Source organism: Euwallacea fornicatus, chromosome 15, assembly GCF_040115645.1.
Source record: "Euwallacea fornicatus isolate EFF26 chromosome 15, ASM4011564v1, whole genome shotgun sequence".
NCBI lineage: Eukaryota > Metazoa > Arthropoda > Insecta > Coleoptera > Curculionidae > Euwallacea > Euwallacea fornicatus.
Genome location: NC_089555.1, coordinates 652229 through 670250, shown reverse-complemented (window position 1 = coordinate 670250; position 18022 = coordinate 652229). Strand labels below are relative to the sequence as shown.

The 18022-nt window shown below is 39.2% G+C and overlaps 2 protein-coding genes across 7 annotated transcripts in view; one reads left to right on the top strand and one right to left on the bottom strand.

Moving 5' to 3' along the window:
- toy (twin of eyeless) overlaps positions 1-15324 on the top strand; it is a 32775-nt gene extending 17451 nt beyond the window's left edge. For 3 of the 5 annotated variants that reach the window (XM_066290489.1, XM_066290490.1, XM_066290488.1), the window contains exons 5-10: positions 6597-6813; positions 9502-9648; positions 9755-9837; positions 11705-11892; positions 13746-13963; positions 14402-15324. In XM_066290489.1, the coding sequence (XP_066146586.1) occupies positions 6597-6813; positions 9502-9648; positions 9755-9837; positions 11705-11892; positions 13746-13963; positions 14402-14490 (942 nt within the window). In that variant the 3' untranslated portion in view covers positions 14491-15324. The remainder of the gene's footprint in view (positions 1-6596; positions 6814-9501; positions 9649-9754; positions 9838-11704; positions 11893-13745; positions 13964-14401) is intronic. The other 2 variants (XM_066290493.1, XM_066290492.1) reach the window with 1 other exon arrangement.
- A 193-nt stretch (positions 15325-15517) lies between these two features.
- Positions 15518-17895, bottom strand: LOC136343635 (transmembrane 7 superfamily member 3-like). Of its 2 annotated transcripts, none has more exons than XM_066290486.1 (7): positions 17610-17895; positions 17032-17388; positions 16552-16977; positions 16339-16497; positions 16139-16291; positions 15827-16087; positions 15518-15775 (listed from the first exon to the last, which is right to left on the bottom strand). In XM_066290486.1, the coding sequence occupies exons 1-7, from the start codon at positions 17701-17703 to the stop codon at positions 15603-15605; spliced, it is 1623 nt and encodes a 540-aa protein (XP_066146583.1). In that variant the 5' UTR covers positions 17704-17895; the 3' UTR covers positions 15518-15602. The 2 variants fall into 2 exon arrangements, with proteins under 2 accessions (XP_066146583.1, XP_066146584.1); XM_066290487.1 differs by having other exon boundaries at positions 16339-16494; positions 17610-17893.
- Between the last annotated feature and the right edge of the window lie 127 nt (positions 17896-18022).

Genomic DNA, 18022 nt, shown 5'->3' with positions numbered 1-18022 from the left:
AAAGCATCAAATTCGTCGATCGTTTATTCTCTTTGCATAACTTTAAACAATACGATACGCACTTTGTCGCACGTACTTGCGTAACACGTACCCGCAAAGGACCATGCGGGAAATTAATTGTATCGAAAACTGTGGTTTCCCATCAAAATCTAATTCTTTGAAAGTACCGTGGAAAACTTTAATTTCCAGCTTCGTAATTTAGTTGTCTGGATTTTGAAGGAGAAAAGTGGGAAACCGTAATTTTGAGAATTGAGGGCGTGGAGGCTGATTGGATATACGCCACTTTCGGAGAGAAGTGGAAGAAAAGATCGACAAGAACATGGTGATTGAGAAGAACCCCAATGATCGATCAGTTTTTCGCATAAAACATGCAGGTTTTATATACGTAACATGAACATGGGATTTGTCAAAGAAGTGGAAGCAGAGTTTTCCACATTTTTAAGAGAAATTGAATATTACTGAAGGGCTCAGGGATTCCCAGGAGTGCCAGAAATTTTCCAGGATTTCATGAAAGTGACACACAACTAACTATCCTACAATCACTTTGATTTGATTTAGTCCTCCGTGGCATGAGTTGACCTACCCGAATAAAATCGGCATAGAGGGCAATTCGAAACTAATGTTCACTATTTCTATTAAAAGTCTTAAATGTCTATTAAAAGTCTTAATTAATACATTCCTATTAAGACTTATCTACCTAAAGCTTTAGGAGTTTATCCGGAAGGGCGAATAATTGAGGGTCTTTACGGGATTTCCAGCAGATTTGGACATTTTCCCGGGTTTCTTGGAAGTCGACATATAGACCTCATTAATCTAAAATTACTTAAAAATTCTTCCAAATCGAAATCAAATTTTTTGCTTAATTTCTTAACTATCTGCTCTATTTTGTAGCTAGTTATACTCAGTTCGATTTTTTTTTTGCTTCATACATATATACTTTATACTTCTGCTTGACCGCTAAACACCCCATACTTAAACGGAGAAGTTAGTTTTGATTTCTTCAAACTTCGAAGGAACGCTTAGTAGTTTCGAGGACCTTTGAGAAATTTCCAGCAATTTTCCGGATTTCTTGGATAGAACTTCGTATACTTCGAATGATCCCGTCTGAATTTGATAAATTTTTGAGAAGACATTAAGAAAAAAATTTTATTTTTGGATTTTTTCTTTGATGTTCAGTACTTCTAAGGGTTTCTGTTGGTTTTTTTAACAGTTTCTCAAGACTTCCTAAAAATGCCACATTTTTTTGAGAAATTTCCTGGACTTCAAACGGGAAAGAACACGAAGCAATTAACTTGAACCTAAATAGCTTGTTATGCTTTTTTTTTACCTTTAGCCGTGCCACTGACCAGAGTGCGTGTAAACTGGTTAAATGGGTGTTCGTAAGACAACACACTGTGGTTTAAAGTGAAAAATGATTGCTTGAGGAACGTCTCGGTGGGAATAAAAGTATATATGGAAAACTCAAGAATGCGATTGCATGGAATCACCCATGGGACGTAAAGGATAATAATAACTTTGAGTTCGTATCATTAAGGTCCAAATTATTAACGTGATGGTAACTTTACCTGCAAGCTAATGACATTGAAACGCTCAAATAGAGCCTGGGTATCGGCCAGACTACATGGAAATCAGGTGGAAGCTAAAGTTAGTAATTTGGTCCTGAAAAATATTAATTTATGTTTCTGACACATTCCTACAAGTTTTTAATAACGAAAATCAGAGTTACCCGGTCCAGCACTAGTATTTGAAGTTCTTTGCAGCATTTAGAATCTAGAAGAATCTAGAAAAAAATAGAAGACCCTTTACACATTAGTATGAGGGCAATCAATAGTTTTTTTATTATCGAAAATGATGCTTAAAATTGACTTGAATAGGATTTTTCGCTGGCCAGTTTACTTCACTTGGTGAACCCCTGCATGTCTCAGTATTGTCAATGGGGCTGTGCCCCATTGATAACACATTTCACAGATTTGTATTTATTATAATTCCACAATGGCTCCTGTATATTTAGTATTCTTTTGACAAGTCCATTTTGCTCCGAAATAAATCCAATTAATCATCCTTTCTTCAGGTCCCTTACCAAAAACATTCCGGCCAACAAAAATCTTTGGAAACAGCAATTTTTTCGATCTCCAATAGTAGCCCTCCTTTCATCGGTTCCTTTGAGGCAGTGAATGCAATTTTTGCTTGAAAAGTGCCTTTATCAAACTGCTCGAGGACTCGCATAAATCTCTTTAATGTGTCGACAGGGACATTTGTAGTAATACGTTGTGAAAATAGACTCTTGTCGTGCTGGAGTATCACTCTGGCCCCTTTTCTCCGCTACCTGCGCCCGAGGCATAAGAGCAAACACAGGTAAGATATTGTCACTAATAGAGTTTGCTTTAGCGTTGACATACGACATGTTACATAAACACTCGTTATTAGACTGAAGAGATCTCGTTTAAGATCTACGAAATTATAGAGGTGTGTTTACCTTTCGATTCCGGGAGAACGTACGTCGCTGCGGGGCGCTCTAAATGTGTATTTAGAGACAGATGTCTCTGGAGGTAAGCAGAATTAAATTAGTTTTGAATATGGAGGTTTGACCTTTGAGTTGTGGCCATTATTTGAGCCATTATTCGAGAGTGAATTCTGCACAAGTCAGTTTTTAATAATACCCACCCCCCCCGATTCCCCCCCTCTCCCCCCTTTCCCCTCCGGCTGATTCGTTGAACAATCGACAATGGTAATTAAATTAATGTAAATGTATGTAGAGCATGCGGTATTGTTATAGCCACACATGTCATCGGCTTGTCGAGCCCTCTCTGCTCCGGACAGCCGGAGATCGGGAAAACTGATAAATCGAATAGATTTGCGAGTCGCTCTTGCATCAACTGGAGTTGGCTTTGCGTCAATATAGGGATATACCAGGGAAGTTTAAATATTTGAAATTCAGGGCAAAACATGAATATTGATGATTTAGAGGAGTCACCTCTCCACAAGACCTGAGCTGTGCAGCTTTGTGCAGACGCCGAGGACGCAAAGGTGACGAGTGAAACTAAGGAAAACTTAAATTTAGATGCACGTCCTCAAAACGACCTTGCGCGAAATGAAGATTCACCACGCTGTCATTTGTGAGTCGCGCATGCTGCCATGCGCAACCTGAAAAATTAATACCGAACGGTGACGGAAAGGAGGCACCGACCTTGAGGCCCGAAAGTTGTCATATTTTGTCGGTTGTGAATAAGAGAGTGTTCCCGAATGCATCAGATGTGCAGCTCGGTGAATAATACCGTGTGGCTCTGGACTGCGCCGCCCTGTTAATTTTTTTAACAAATGTTCATTTTTTTTTTTAATTCAAAAACAGCATTGAATATGACAAAAAATTCTATTTTTTTACGTTTTTTAAATTTTTTTTCCTCTTTTTTTCAATTTTTTTCGAACCATCGGTAATGGAGAATGGCCGGTTTTTTTTTTAATTGAAACGCGGGACAAGTGACACCTCAAATTAAAGGTCTTTTAAAACTACGTTCAATGGCGTATTACGATTCAAAATCTATCGGTTACTTTCGGGGAAAAACAGGTACAAATTTGGTAAAAAATTAAATACAAACTCAGTTAAATAGTGTGTAAACAATGGAAAAACTTGTTTGTTGAAAGGAAATTGGTTTGTTTCCGATTTTGTGCTCACAAACAGTCTTTGGTTATTTTTATTTATCTTTTCATTCTTTTTTTTAACCCAAAACTCTTTGTGAACACAAAATCGAAAACAAACAATTTTTTTCATTGTTTAGGTACTATTTAACTGAGTTTTTATTGCAATTTTGGCCAAATTTATACATGCCGTCCTCAAAAACTAATCCACAGATTTTGAGTTGCGATACACCTTTAAATGTAATTTTTAAATACTTTTAATTCGAGAGGTCACTCGACCCATGGCTGAGTTGTTTTTAAATCGGCCATTTTGCCCTACCGATGACGTAAGCAACCTTTAAAAAAATAAACAAACGTCAAAATATAGCATTTTTTCCTATTTAATGCCGATGTTGAGTTAAAAAAAAAGATTTGCTAAAAAGTTAAGGAGGTTACAATTTAGAGCCGCACGGTGTATTGAATGTTTCATGATCACCTTCAAGAACAACGTATATGATTTACATGGTGTTAAATCTGCCATCCAAATGAGCCAAATAATCGATACTAGCTGAGGAATCGCTTTTGCGCTGGCCAAAGATCTCGGCTTTTCTTCATTAAAACTGTTTGACAGACACCAAATAGATGTCCCGGATCGTACATTTAGCACCCGAAAGGGGCAGGTCCTTCAACTCCTTCTCAGATGCTCTGAAAGCCGTAACGTCCGCAACAATACAGTGTCGATACCCGGAACAAACAGGAGGGGTCCGAGCAACGAACCTTGCGGAACTCCACGTCAAATATCTCTGACGGCTGAAGAGTTACCATTAATTGCAGTGCACTGCAGCCCGTGTTCCAGATGCAAGTGCTAGACCTTACAATTATCTTCACACAAATTGTAACGAGACCCACAATCAAAAGCCTTCTGCAAGTCACACAACATCACATTGAGGCAATATCGGTTCTCGTATTAAAAAAAAAAACATTTGGGCTCATTCAGACGAACTTTACGGCATCATCGCGCTGAAAAACTGCACATGGAATTAAGCCGGGAACTAAGCTAATTGAAAACTCCCAAATTGCTCATCTTTTGACGAAGCGCCGTTCAGGATTCACACACTCGGTGTGAGTGTTTCCTCAACGCGTCTCATTCAAGGCGCTGATTGCACTCGTATCAAATCAAGAGTTTTAAAATAATGTCAAGACTTTAATTACTAAGAAATTTTGCAAGAGTTTAGCTTCTAAAAGCAATTATTGCCTGTTGAGCTACTTTCTATATTGTCTACAAGTGCATAATATGTAATTAGGCATGAAAGTTTCAAGCAGACTTCTTGAAATTAAAATTGAAACTAGTTGCTGGAAAACCTCTATTGCTGACACTTGACAGTAAATTTTCGCTCTAGCCGAGTTCAGAATTTTGTTCACCCGAAGCAAATAGGCATAAATGTGTCAACTATTGATACTTTTGTATTTTTCCTCGTGTAACATACTGAACCGAGACTGCCCGAAAAAAAATTGCCTCTGAATGTAGGTCAATTCAGTGCCTTAAATTTTGCCAGATAAAATGATTTTCCACCAAAATAAACTATGATTTGCATCGTTTACAATTTGTATGGACTTACACCCGGAACTGATTTATACTTGAAAATCCCTATTTTATAGTACTGGTGTAAGTTGCACCTGCTCCGATAGGGCTGGGGTTATGCGCCTCTTATGTTCTCAACGCGTTGCAAATTTAAGGCATTAATTGTACTGTTATCCGTTGGCCGCAAACCAGATTGGCTTCCCAATTTCTATATTGTAATTCTATTTCATTCACATTGATGCCCATCCGCTTGTGCGCAAACGCAGCAAAATTCAAAGTTGTCGAACAGAACCAAGTTGCATGGAAACCCCTAGTTTTGACCTTTGACACTTTTCGCTAGAGTTGAGTTCGGGGTGTTTACGCCCGAAGTAAATAAGTCATATCTCGATCTTATTGGATTCGTATTTTTTCTCGTGTAAAAAACAATTTTCTACATTCGCTACATTCTATACAACATTTTTTTTGATATTCTGTATTCACGATTTATACTCTGGAGAGTCGGGAAGGAAAATGCGTTACACCTGGTGTAATTATTGGATTCGTATTTCTGCTGAAAAGCGACGAGAACATTCTCCCAGGGACTGTGTAATAAACCGAACGCGCCTCTACTCTCAGTAATAAAATAAAGACCTTTAAAATAGCGAGTGCAGATAGAGCGTTTTGCTTAATTTGCTTTCGAAACGTCGAACAATTCGGTGCTTTCATTTTTAACACATAAATTGATTTTAACACCAAAATAATCTTCTTTCTGCACTATATAAATGTATGAGATAAAGTCTGACACCCCGTGTTAAAATTACGGTCATTCAAATTTGCCTCGAATTTTTGCCGATTAAAACCGCACATGTTCCGACGGGGTCGCGTTCAAGATTCCTACACCCGGGGTGTGTGTGGTGTCTCGACACAATCAGGATTTTAAAAATAATGTCAAGGCCCTTGAGACGCTGAAGTATGGGGCTTTTTCAGTTGCGAATTTGACGAAAACTCAGGTTCCTTTACAGTTTTATTATTTTCGACGAAGAGTAAAATTTACCGGGAAGTTTTGAATCCTTCACGTGTCTGCTTCATGTGTGTCCGAATCGGAAAAATATTTAATATCGATAATTTCCTGTCATATAAATAATATGCTAATTTAAGCCTCCCATGCGTTAAAAAAAGCTTAGGGAATATTTCGTAGGCGAATGCGTGTCGCTGACGTACAGTGACGAGGTGTTTTACTTCCACTTGATTTAACCCGAAGAATGAGGGCATAATAACGCCCTTTCATAGGGATAGGGATAAGCCAGTTATGTTTTGCGTGAATTGCATCTGGCTTCTCTTTTGTCTGGCATCGAACATTCCCACAAGCCAATTTTGTTTTTCTACATTGTTGATACCGAAATCATTTTCTTCTTTTCAGGTCTCCTCGATAAATCGAGTGCTTCGGAACTTGGCCAGTCAGAAAGAGCAGCAGGCTTCGGCCCAAAACGAGTCCGTTTACGATAAACTGCGGATGTTTAACGGCCAGGCGCCCGGCTGGGCCTGGTACCCGGGGACCCCCACTGCTCCCCATCTTGGATTGCATCCAGCTCCCACTCTAGCCACGCAAATTACCAGGGATGATATCCAGAAACGAGGTAAGGCTGATGATAAATCACGCGAATGTGGCCTATTTGTTTAGATGTCAGCACATCTAGGATTTATGATTTCGTTTCCTAATGGAGAACGCTGACTAAATAATCCATTGAGATTTGTTTTGCGAATTGGGGTTGAAGCGCGGAAAATCTGGTTTTTATTGTATACTGGGTGGGTAAGACTGCAGCCGCACGAAACGCTGACATTCGCCAGGAAGTCTTATTCTATTTTTAAAAAATGGGCCCATATCACTTTAACCCACGAAAAATGGTTTCTCCTTCTGAAAAATGGTTTCTTTAATATCGCGACAAGTGACTCTTTACAAAAAATTGCGGATTTGCTTACTTATTTTTCGTTTAAGTATTTGCGAGATTTCGGGACCGTGGAGTAAGCAGGAGCACTAGGTGAGGCAAAATAAAGCAAATAAAAGAGTCGAACAGTATAATAAATAATGTAATAAAACCTAATCTAACCCAACCATAGCGAAACCCATCAAAAACTTTAGCTAATCCGACGAAACTATTCTAACCCAAACAAAAACAAACATATAACATAATTGAAAATCGGATAAAATACATATGGTGAATTTGGCTATGATTAGGTTTCATCATATTATTTATTGTATTTTTTAATTGTTTTATTTTTATTTTATTTCACCTCACCCAGTACCCCTATTCAATTAACGATCCCGAAAGATTGCAGATACTTATATGGAATATAAGGAAAGAAATTTGCAATATTTCGTAAAGAGTCACGTGTTACGATATCAAAGAAGTTATTTTTCAAAGGAGGAACCATTGATTTTTGGTGGGTGAACGTGATTTGTCACCAAAAAAATTATGAATACTCGAGATACACCATGGCCTTATATGGGCCATAAAAGGGTGTAGGCATGAAGATCTTCCTGGCGATTTTATGACGATAAGAAAATATCAGGGCCGCACCCGGGACGACTTGAAACTGCGGCAAGAAGTCCGGAAAACGTCTGCTGTTTATGTACCGTATTTTGGCGACCTCGTAGAAGTTCCAACAACCATCGCCACTGTCTCTCATAAGCTATGAAAATCTAAGGAGTTTTCCATAGAATTTGTAAAGTTTTAGGCGATATTATAAATATCAGGGCAGGAGGGTTGAAGAAAAAGCTAAGAATTGGAGACTCTTGAAGTTAACTCGTTTGGAATTTCCAAACGAGTTAACTTCAGGAGGCAGCGTTTTCTCGCATTTTGTAATACATATGTGTGAAGCCTCTCAGAACCTAAATACACCACTGTCTTTTGTAGACAGTAAAAGTTCATAAAATTTTACATCAAATCAGTGTCAGGGCCGTACCCAGGACTGGAAATGAACAGCAAAAATCAAGGAGTCGGATTGTCGAGTTTTACGTTAATAAAATACCAAATTTAAAATTATGAGGTTTCAATATCTATGAATATCAGTGGCGTACTTCGTTCTTCATTGTCGCTACGAGTTTTCATAATTTTGGGTGATCTGATTTTCTCTTTTTTAACCCATTCCTTTAAGATCCTGATTTTTTTTTCGTAATTGTTTATTATTACCTGACTCTTAAAACTGGCGTTTGAAACATCACTGCCTTTGTTGGGAGTCCCATATCGCACGCGGTGACGAGTCAAGTGGCAAGCGGGCCCTCGGGTACACCACTGCACTTCCCAGTTCTACGTCATATTGGTCTAGGTTAGTTGGAGCTCATTCTGCAGAAAGCAATCAGCGTTCAACTCCATTTGCGTTCCCAGAACAATCCCAAACCCAATAGATCTCTCGTAACAGAGTGCTGGAAATATGGAACAAAACAAAATTTTACTTTCCAAATTCCAATTTCATGGAAACATTCTCCGGGCAATCATTTCCATCAGAAAACAGAATCGCTACCGCATTTCCAGGGCAATATACGACGTTTTTATTCGAAATATCGCAGAATTGGTGGAAAACAAGGCAGTAACATGTGCGTCATATGGAGGCGAACGAGCAAGCAGTCAGAACCAGAGAAGTTGGCATCTCTATATATTTCCCACCCTGTTTCTGCGCGTCCCTATTTACTTCCGCTTCTGTAAACTCCACCCTATTTTGTATCCACCCTCGCTATTTCATTCTCCTTGTTTTATTTCATCTTCTGATCCTTTTCCCCGGTCCCCCCGGTTTTCTCCCGTCGCCTCACCCCCGTTTTCCCCCTACCCCCAGCTCTACCCCAACAGCCGTGGGGAACGCAGCCGCTCGTTGTTTTTATTTTCTGCCGGCTAAATCTCTATTCAGGACTTTGCATAATTTCAGGTTCTTGAAATTTTTAGCTTATATTACTTTGTACCGGGTTTTATTGAAAAGTCGTTCGTTCTGTGACAATGCGAGCTGCAGTAACATGAATCTATTGGTCCAAAAAAGCTCCTGTAATTTATTTAATACATTAATGAGCCTCTATCGACTTAATTTGGTTTCAGAGCGGGCGCAGTTCAAAATGTTATTACCAGCAGAACAAATTGTAAAGCCCTTTGTTTGCGCTTCGGAATTATATATGAATGAGACCGAAAGTATTTTGCGACGTTAATTTGAAACTGTTTGAACTATTGAAAGCTCTTTCCATTTTGTTCGGTAATTTCAGGGAAACATTTCGCTGTGGGTTTTATATTGTAAAATGGGTATTAACGCAATCAGCAAACTGAAAACGGGATTTGTTCCAGACGCCATCCATGAGAACACATCAGACGGGAACTCTGAGCACAACTCCTCCGGCGACGAAGATTCCCAGCTTAGATTAAGGCTGAAAAGGAAACTTCAAAGAAACCGAACTTCATTTACCAACGAGCAAATCGACAGTCTAGAAAAAGGTATTGTTTTCGCCTGATATTAGGGGGTTTCTCCCAGTTCCCATTACGTTGGATCTTGCAAATTGCTCCGTCAAATAAAATACACATCCCCATCTCCATGTTCCAGAATTTGAGCGCACCCATTATCCGGACGTCTTCGCGAGGGAAAGGCTGGCCGAGAAAATTGGATTGCCTGAGGCACGTATCCAGGTAACAATTTTTTTGCAAATAAGTAGGAAAATTGCGAACCATTTTCATATTCGAGCCGGAAAAATTCTTTCTCTACCCCTCTCCATATGTACGGGGTGTCCCAAATTCGGTCTTTAAAATGGAGGTCTCCAAGATTTTGGCTCATTGCAAGGTTTACGCTGCGAAACTAAATGAAATTAGTTGAATTTCCACAACTTTGTCTACCAGACACCTTGTATATGCACTGCCTCAAGTTAAGCCGATGCCCAATAGATGTCTCTGCCAGTTTTCAAGAAATTGCAGGGCTTAAGCTGAGAAGAGCAATGAAATCGAAAAAATTTAGACTACTTTGTCTAGCTGCCCGAAAAACCGAATCCTTCATATTGGACACCGATCAAGGTCCACATAACATCATTCCAATGCCGAGGAGCGACTCTGGGACGCCCTGTAAGTGAGTATCTGCGACATCCGCATATCCATCAAATCATCCCCGCAGTATTGAGGGTGTCATCGCTTTACATCCCCATATATAAATGAGTGCGATTTATATGAGGCAAAAGGGCGCATAATAAATAACATTGATTAGGGGCAAAAGCTAAACGATTTGTGTGGTTGTTGTGTGTGAATATTTTTAAGTTCCATGCCTGGGGAATTCTGATGAGATTCCACGTGACTAGGAGTGCAATTTCCATGTTAAGATTGGGAATATCCAGTTAGGGATGTAAAAAATTACTGGTTGACGCGATTTTACGACGATTTTTAAGGAAAAATACAGCGCAATTCTTGAGACTAGTAAAGTGTCCGTGGCACACAATGAACTTTTTCCGGGCACGTGTATATGGTGCTGCCTACATTAAGGAATTAGAGATCGAGTAATTTAACATTTGCCTGTACATACAGCCTCTGCATTTCGGATATTTCATCAAGGTAATCAGCGTCTTGTATCTTTTCAGCATTAGTCTTTAATATACTAAAATCTCTACCTCCTGAAAATTCCCATAAAAGCCGAAGGCATTGAAGGAGTCCCTCTATATCTGGCCGAAAACTCTTTCATAGCAAACCTTGCAATTTAGATAAGTAACATCGAATGAAAGGCGAAAGGTTAGCGCCGCTTTTCTCAAAACTGCATACACGGCTTTTCATTTGCTGAAAGCCCCTATAATGTACCCTTTGGGTTATTACCGCCTAGCCCTAGAAAATTTGCAAACATGAAAAGAGATCCAGGGGAATTCGCTGCAGTTGGCACAGACATATATCAATATATTCGCTGCAATTCCCCCTTGGGAGATTTTTAGGAAATTTTCAAAAAAATTTTCAAAATCGAGGGGCGTCAACACGGAAAACCACAAGGTGGTTTAGCGGAACATCTTAAAATGTATAAACACAGCAGAATCCGTATAATTAGGAAATTCCTAAAATCCTCAAACTTTGGGGCTTCCGCCGTCCTTCGGCAGGAGGAGGTAGCGTCCGAGAAAACGAACAGATGACCAGAGATACCCAATACAGTTAGCCCACATCTAATGCGCACCCTCTCTGTCTCTCAACATCAAAATTTTCTTTATGGCCACTCGTTTGCGTAAGAGGGCAATATCGAAGCCCTAACTTATCATTAAGCCCCCTGATATAATAAAGGGATTGCGCCCCAACCCTGCCGGCAACAAAAGTAAACATAAACGCATCAATTTGTCGGGCATTCAATATGGTGTTTAACTACTTCAAGTCGGAGTTTGTTTGCCTCCCTCTTAATGCTGATCTTTCATATCATAACGACTGCGGCCTGCGCAAATAGAGTTTTCAAATATTAATTTTTTTGAGAGGGGGAGGAGGTGAGGAAGGGGGGTTAATTTGGATTATCCTTTGGGGAAACATGTTGTGATTTGTGCTTCAGGTGTGGTTCAGCAACCGAAGGGCGAAATGGAGGCGCGAGGAAAAGCTGCGAAATCAACGCAGAGCTGTGGACCAAGTGGGTACAGTCAGCCCTCCAGCACCCACCAGCAGATTATCCATCAATTCGGGATTTAATTCTATGTATTCCTCGATACCACAGCCCATCGCCACGATGGCCGATTCGTATAGGTACGTACAACCATTTAGGTACGTGAAGCTACCTTTGTGTCTGTTACTAAACTGGGTCTCAAGAGATAATAAGCGTAGCGGCAGGGGGCCTGATGTCTTTAAATGCCTCTTGTCACTTCATAATTCCATAGCAGGGCTACCGTTCGTATTTAAACATTCTTTACCCACTGACAGTGAAGATGAGATGGGATACATGCCACATACGGCATTTTTAATTAGATTTTTTTCGGCTGATTTGCATGATTATAACTGATTTTTTCCAAGAATTTTCTATGTAAAGTGACACTCACGCGAATGGCGTGCATGTCGCTTGTCGTATTATGGCCAGAGATAAGTTTGGGACAATCTGGTGGTAGAGCCTGTTCAAATCTAATAAATCCTATTAGGGAATTTATTAGGGGGTATGGTCACGTAAGAATATTTTCTTTTGGTTCAAATCATTAATTATGAAGCGCCGCACTTGACGTTCACGGCAACCAAAAATCGGGCTCATTAAGCGTGGGGATCTCGGTTTGAATTTATGAGATATCGAATGTCTTTTTTGATTCGGGGTTCGGTACGGCACTGTATTGACAATTTTTATTTCATTTTTACAATATTTAGGTGTAAAGTTTCAAGCAGTGCAGCTCTTTATCGAGCCCCTTAAGTCAACAATAAATACTTTCAAACTTCTATGCAATAATTCAGTCTACTCTGCGGAGTCTATGATATTTTTCCCACTGCCACTGTCCTTTTTTGTATTATTTATATATTGTTTTGTAATCTCCATGCAATTTTCTTTCAATCTTTGATTTTCTACGAAGTCATTGTGGACGTTATTAAGTTCCCTTAAATTCAACTAATTAATTGACAGTGAAGGGAACGTGCTAATACAAAATAACGTTGCGGTCTCGGTATTCGATTGATTGCTATTCCTTAAGACAATCGAGATCTCAACGAAGAGACTTGTAAAACGGGCATGGTAGCTAAGATCCTATGACTTGAAGATTCCACTTTTCTTTCCCACATGCAAACATCAGCATAAACAAAGATATCAGAATATTGGACATACAGAAAAGGAAGCAATAAATCACTCGGTCGAGCGCTCCACGCTTTTTTGCCTCTGTCTTTTACCTGCCGCGATAGCACGCCAGGCGTACAATATGTACTAATGTTGATATCAATTTCCACGTGTCTTAGAATTCGATACATAATTAATGCTGCCTAGATATATCCTGAAATTCAAATGCAGAAAGCAAATACTTAAATTAGTAAAATTTATGTATCGATATTTATCACTAAATAAAATATTTGAGACTATGGAATAATTTTCTCTGGCTAATGCACCTCTAGGAAGAAACGTACTTAAGTGCCAGAAACGTTTTCGCTATTAGAAATCTCATTTACCACCACTGTGTCGATATCATCAAATCTCACCCAGTGCCACCTACTCCGACGGACATGCTACGTCTCCCGTCTTAATCTCCGGACATGTACCAAAAAGTGACGATTTTATGGTGCGCAGCAGGTCCACCAGCTTCGAGTTAAAGGTCGATGTGAACAGTGGTCATAAACGCGAGGTTATCAATAACCATTGGCTCCAAATAACGCAATCGATCCTATTCTAACTGACCTCGTACCTCTTCAAATGTTTAAACCAGATCAGCAGGTTTGAAGTGGAAAAACAGACACCTTGTAGGTATACACGCGTTACTGCTGTATCGAAAATGGTTAAACACACTTTTCACTCCTTGTAATATCCGCATTTTAACGGACCAGTTTTGTCCGTCGGAGCGGCGCATACTGAGCATTTTTCCGAAATCAAAAAATTCCCCTTTAAACGGTCTAACCGCATACCTCTTGTTCTTTTACAGTCCGATGACCGGTGGCCTGACCTCCAGCTGTCTGCAACAAAGGGAAACCACGGGCTACCCTTACATGTTCCACGATCCCCTGCATTCCTTGAGTTCTTCATATAACTCGAGGGCGGCAGCCTGTAATCCTGCAGTGGCCCACTCGCAGCCGACGACTCATCATCCCTCGTACGCTTCTGGGGGCTCCGCGGGGGGCACGCCCGTCTCCACGGGCACCGGTAAGTTGCTTTTTGACATTTTCCCTTTGCTACGAAAGTGAATTGCAAGAGAATTTTATTAGTCGGCCAATTTAGTGGCAAAGCCCTGTTGTAAGTTAAATGCACTTTCACGTGAAGGCTCCCGAGAGAGAAGATCTCAAACGAAGCTTGCAACCGAAACAACGGTCGTCTCCACCCCCACTTTAGTTCGCACATTATTGAGCGTTCGCCGAGCCGAGAATTGGAAACCACCCTTCTCCGACACTTTAAACTGATCGTGGAGAATAAAATTTACGTCCGTGGATTCACAATCGCGGTGGCTTAGCGAGGATGATAAATCGATTTTATGGAAACGTTTCAATGTTTGATTTATGGAAGCCAAAGAATTTCCCATAAATTCCCTGGCTTTAAAGGCAATTATATCGAGAAAAATTCTCCAGCCATGTTTCATTGTTCCAGGTGTAATATCAGCGGGAGTCTCAGTGCCGGTGCAGATCCCCTCGCAAGCGGCCGATCTGGCTTCGAACTACTGGCCTCGGATTCAGTGATCTCAACTCTTTGGGTTTCCCAGTGCGACGAGTTTACTCATGCACCAGGAAGCCCAGGTGGCCAATTTGCACCATCCAGCCCCTATGACATCTCCTGCTCCCCCCAGCGGGGTGCTCCCGGTCCAGAGCGTCACGCCCACCGATCAGGAGAGCTCTTAGGAAAATCGTGAAGTGACTTGATAAGTGTTAGGTGTTAGTTTTGTGGACGTTTTCCAGGATACATTTTTAAAAACTGGAGGTAAGAGAGCATTGTAAATAACTAGCATGTTCAGTGTATATAAATGGCAAGTTACCTAAACGTAATTTAATTAAAAAGCAGGGTAAACTACGTTGAGCTCATGCGCCGGAGCGTCTTGGTCTTAAAATTCTCCCACGCAAAGAGTTGTGCATACAAAATTGTAAATTAACTCTGTTTCTATGTTGTAAAAACTTTAACACTATAACTAAGCAATTCAGAAGCAATGTTGTATTTTTGGTAGAGAGTTGCTAGAGATGATCGCAATAATGAACTTGTATAAATTAGTAGGTATCTCTAAATCTTTTACAGGCCAGCACACAGACCATTTTTAGACAACTATGGTCATTTTGCATGATTAGACACCTGTCCAATAACTAAGGTACTAACGTAAAAAATTCAAAGATTTCTTAAAAAACGCGCTTTGTAAATAGAACCGAAAGTAATATACGCGGATAGCTGTAAATCGTACATGTTGGTAAGTTATTGTTGCTGTGATTAATTTTAATAAAAAGTGACATTAAAATGCACCCAGTGTAGCACATAGTATTCTGTGTAGATGTGTAAAATTAGTTTGTGAAATAAATTAGTAAATACAATGTGGAGTTGTGTTATTTCTTGTGTGTCCAGATTCCCACAAAACTCCTGGGTATAAGTATCAGGGCTACTTTGACATCATGTATTTCCGAAATTAAGCGGTTCTAGACAAATGTTTATACGAACCTTTTTCCCCGTTTGCTCCCAAGGAATATTGCCTTCAATTTGCGCCATAGATTTAAAAAACACCCCCTGTACTCACCAATGGTAAGGAATAATAAAAACTCTATTCTTGTCATGAAAATATTACACGTCTGCAAACCGCAGATTTTTCTATACATTAAATAGACACAATAGTTCGTTCCTCGTGCAACAAAGGTGTCCTCTCGTTCAAATAAGTAAATTCCGTTCTGCTCTTATGAGGGGGAAATGGAGGCTTCCCAATAGAATATCTATATTGAACATATACTCCTAGTCCAAATATAACCGCCCACAAAAGAGTATAGTAAATTTCTGTAAAAGCAAAATCGCACATAACAACACTCTATACGAGAATATGGTTACCTAAACGCTGATAAGGTGGGTCAACAATAGCCATCCCAAAATTCCTCACAGTTAACCTGCGGTAAGTGTTGATTAAAATATAGTGTAAGCTTCCTCCCATGTAATAGTTTATTGCCACTATAAAGGCGTAAGATCCTAACAAGCCCAAAGCAATGATATGATACAATGGTTTAAGGCACAATAATGGAGTATGGGTGACCACCATGATGGACGCAAATAACATCCAGAAGTTTAGGTCATTTGTGAATATGTCTATTTCTCCTGAAATATATTGCAATTATTGGTTTTTCATAATTTTACTCAGTAAAATACCCCATCGCGCAAACAATAAAGTGGACGCTACGAGGACTCCAGCCAACATAAAGGTCAACTCAACAGCTAGTACAAGAACGCCAAATTTCCACCATAAAAACACCCAAATAATGCCGAACAATAGCCCCACGATGCAGGCATTAGTTTCTTTTCCTTAAATTTCATCTTTCATAAGAAAAAAAAAATTACTAATGTCTCACCTTTGCCAGAAAAATCTTGATCTAGAAGGAACATTATTGTAGCCCCAAAAGTATACCCAATAATGAACAATGTGATCTTGAAAAATCTGTGGCCACCCAAACAAATTAACAACCCACAAATTATATAAAAGGCAATTGTTATGTTCCAATAAAGACCTCCTGAAATTTCACATATATTAAGTATGCAGGCGAGTTCTAGCAAATCGTTTTTACTAGAGCCCAAGCAATCCTCTTCCCACGCATTAACATTACAACCATAAGAAACTATAGGTACATAGACACAATTTCTGCCCTGATATGTCGACACTACAACAAATACCCTTCCCGTTCCAGTATATTTATTATACATTTGTTTAAATTTAGTAAAACCCATTCCCTTTCGCACTTTGATACCATACTTAATGACATTTTCATAGATCATCATTTTTTCAATGCTCTGGAAATATTCATCACTATTGTAACTATTTTCAGGCAAAAACAAATAGTACATTTCAGTAGTAATTGTATTGCGATTGCAAAATTCTCCAAATACTGAAGGGGGTTGAGATGTGATTGTAATAACTGCAGCACTTAAATTTATTTTTTGATAGGGTGCAATTTCAGTCTCAAAGGATAAGTTGCAACCCCCAGGGACTGGATCTAGAAACATGATGATTGAGTTCAAATTCTTCCACAAAGTCACAAAAATCGTACCATATTTTGTGTATGTTTTAACTGAGAGGAGCACATCTACGGGGGCCAATACTGGCATTTGACGAAATAAATATAACACTGCCTCTATGGTATTTTTGCCATATTTCTTTGGTATCTCATCATTCCACACCAAGCCGATGTGGTTCCCCATGGTGAAGGAATTTACGTAAATGGGGTCAGTGTAAGATAGAGTTAAATTCTCTGTGAGTGTGTGGATTTGTATTACCATAAAACTGACATTGGGATGTATGTTTGTTATATTTATAATGTTATTATAATCGAGGTTTGTGAGCTTTTGGAACTTTGTGATGGATTCTCCTGGAGGAAGGTAGTTGAGATTGATGGAAATCTGCGGGTCTAAAAAGTGTAATTAATTTATTTTAAAAATAAAGGCAATTTAGGACTTTCTTGACTGTGATGTTGAGACGATTGAGAGCCCTTTCATAAGTTGAATAATATGGGGAAGTTTAAGAACTTAACCTATACACATAGGAAAATTAAGCGACACATTTTCATTTCAAATAGGGCTTCATTAGGGGTCAATTGCTTATCTGGGACGATTGACAATATTTACTTACAAATTGCTTCTGCATAAATTCTGGAGACATAAGTACCAATGGAAATTAATATAAAAAGTACTACATAGTTAACTTTAGCTGAAATTCCAGGCATGTTAATTGGTGACTAAGTTAGCACCTTTTTATATTTTGTGTATTAAATAATTAAGTTACAAAAATAAACCCAAAAAACACAAATAAAATATAAAAAATTCAACAATATTCAGTTACACATAACACTTTAACTGCTTAAGGTAGGGTTTAGAGTTACTCAGATCTAACAAAATTATAGTTCACATCTTTGTCATTTTAAATTATTTAGAAAAAGACAAACCACTAACTGCTTTTGTACAATTTCTATTATAAAGTTTCTTGGCACGTAACTAAGAAAGGAATGTCAATCACCCTCGCAAACCGAACAGTACCTATCACTT

Excerpts from the sequence above, each read along its gene's own strand:
- LOC136343635 (XM_066290486.1), bottom strand. The coding sequence starts at position 17,703 with ATGCCTGGAATTTCAGCTAAAGTTAACTATGTAGTACTTTTTATATTA. Across the intron at positions 16,088-16,138 it reads TTTATTGTTTGCGCGATGGG|GAGAAATAGACATATTCACA; the intron begins GTATTTTACTGA and ends AATATATTTCAG. Across the intron at positions 15,776-15,826 it reads CCCACCTTATCAGCGTTTAG|AAATTTACTATACTCTTTTG; the intron begins GTAACCATATTC and ends TTGCTTTTACAG.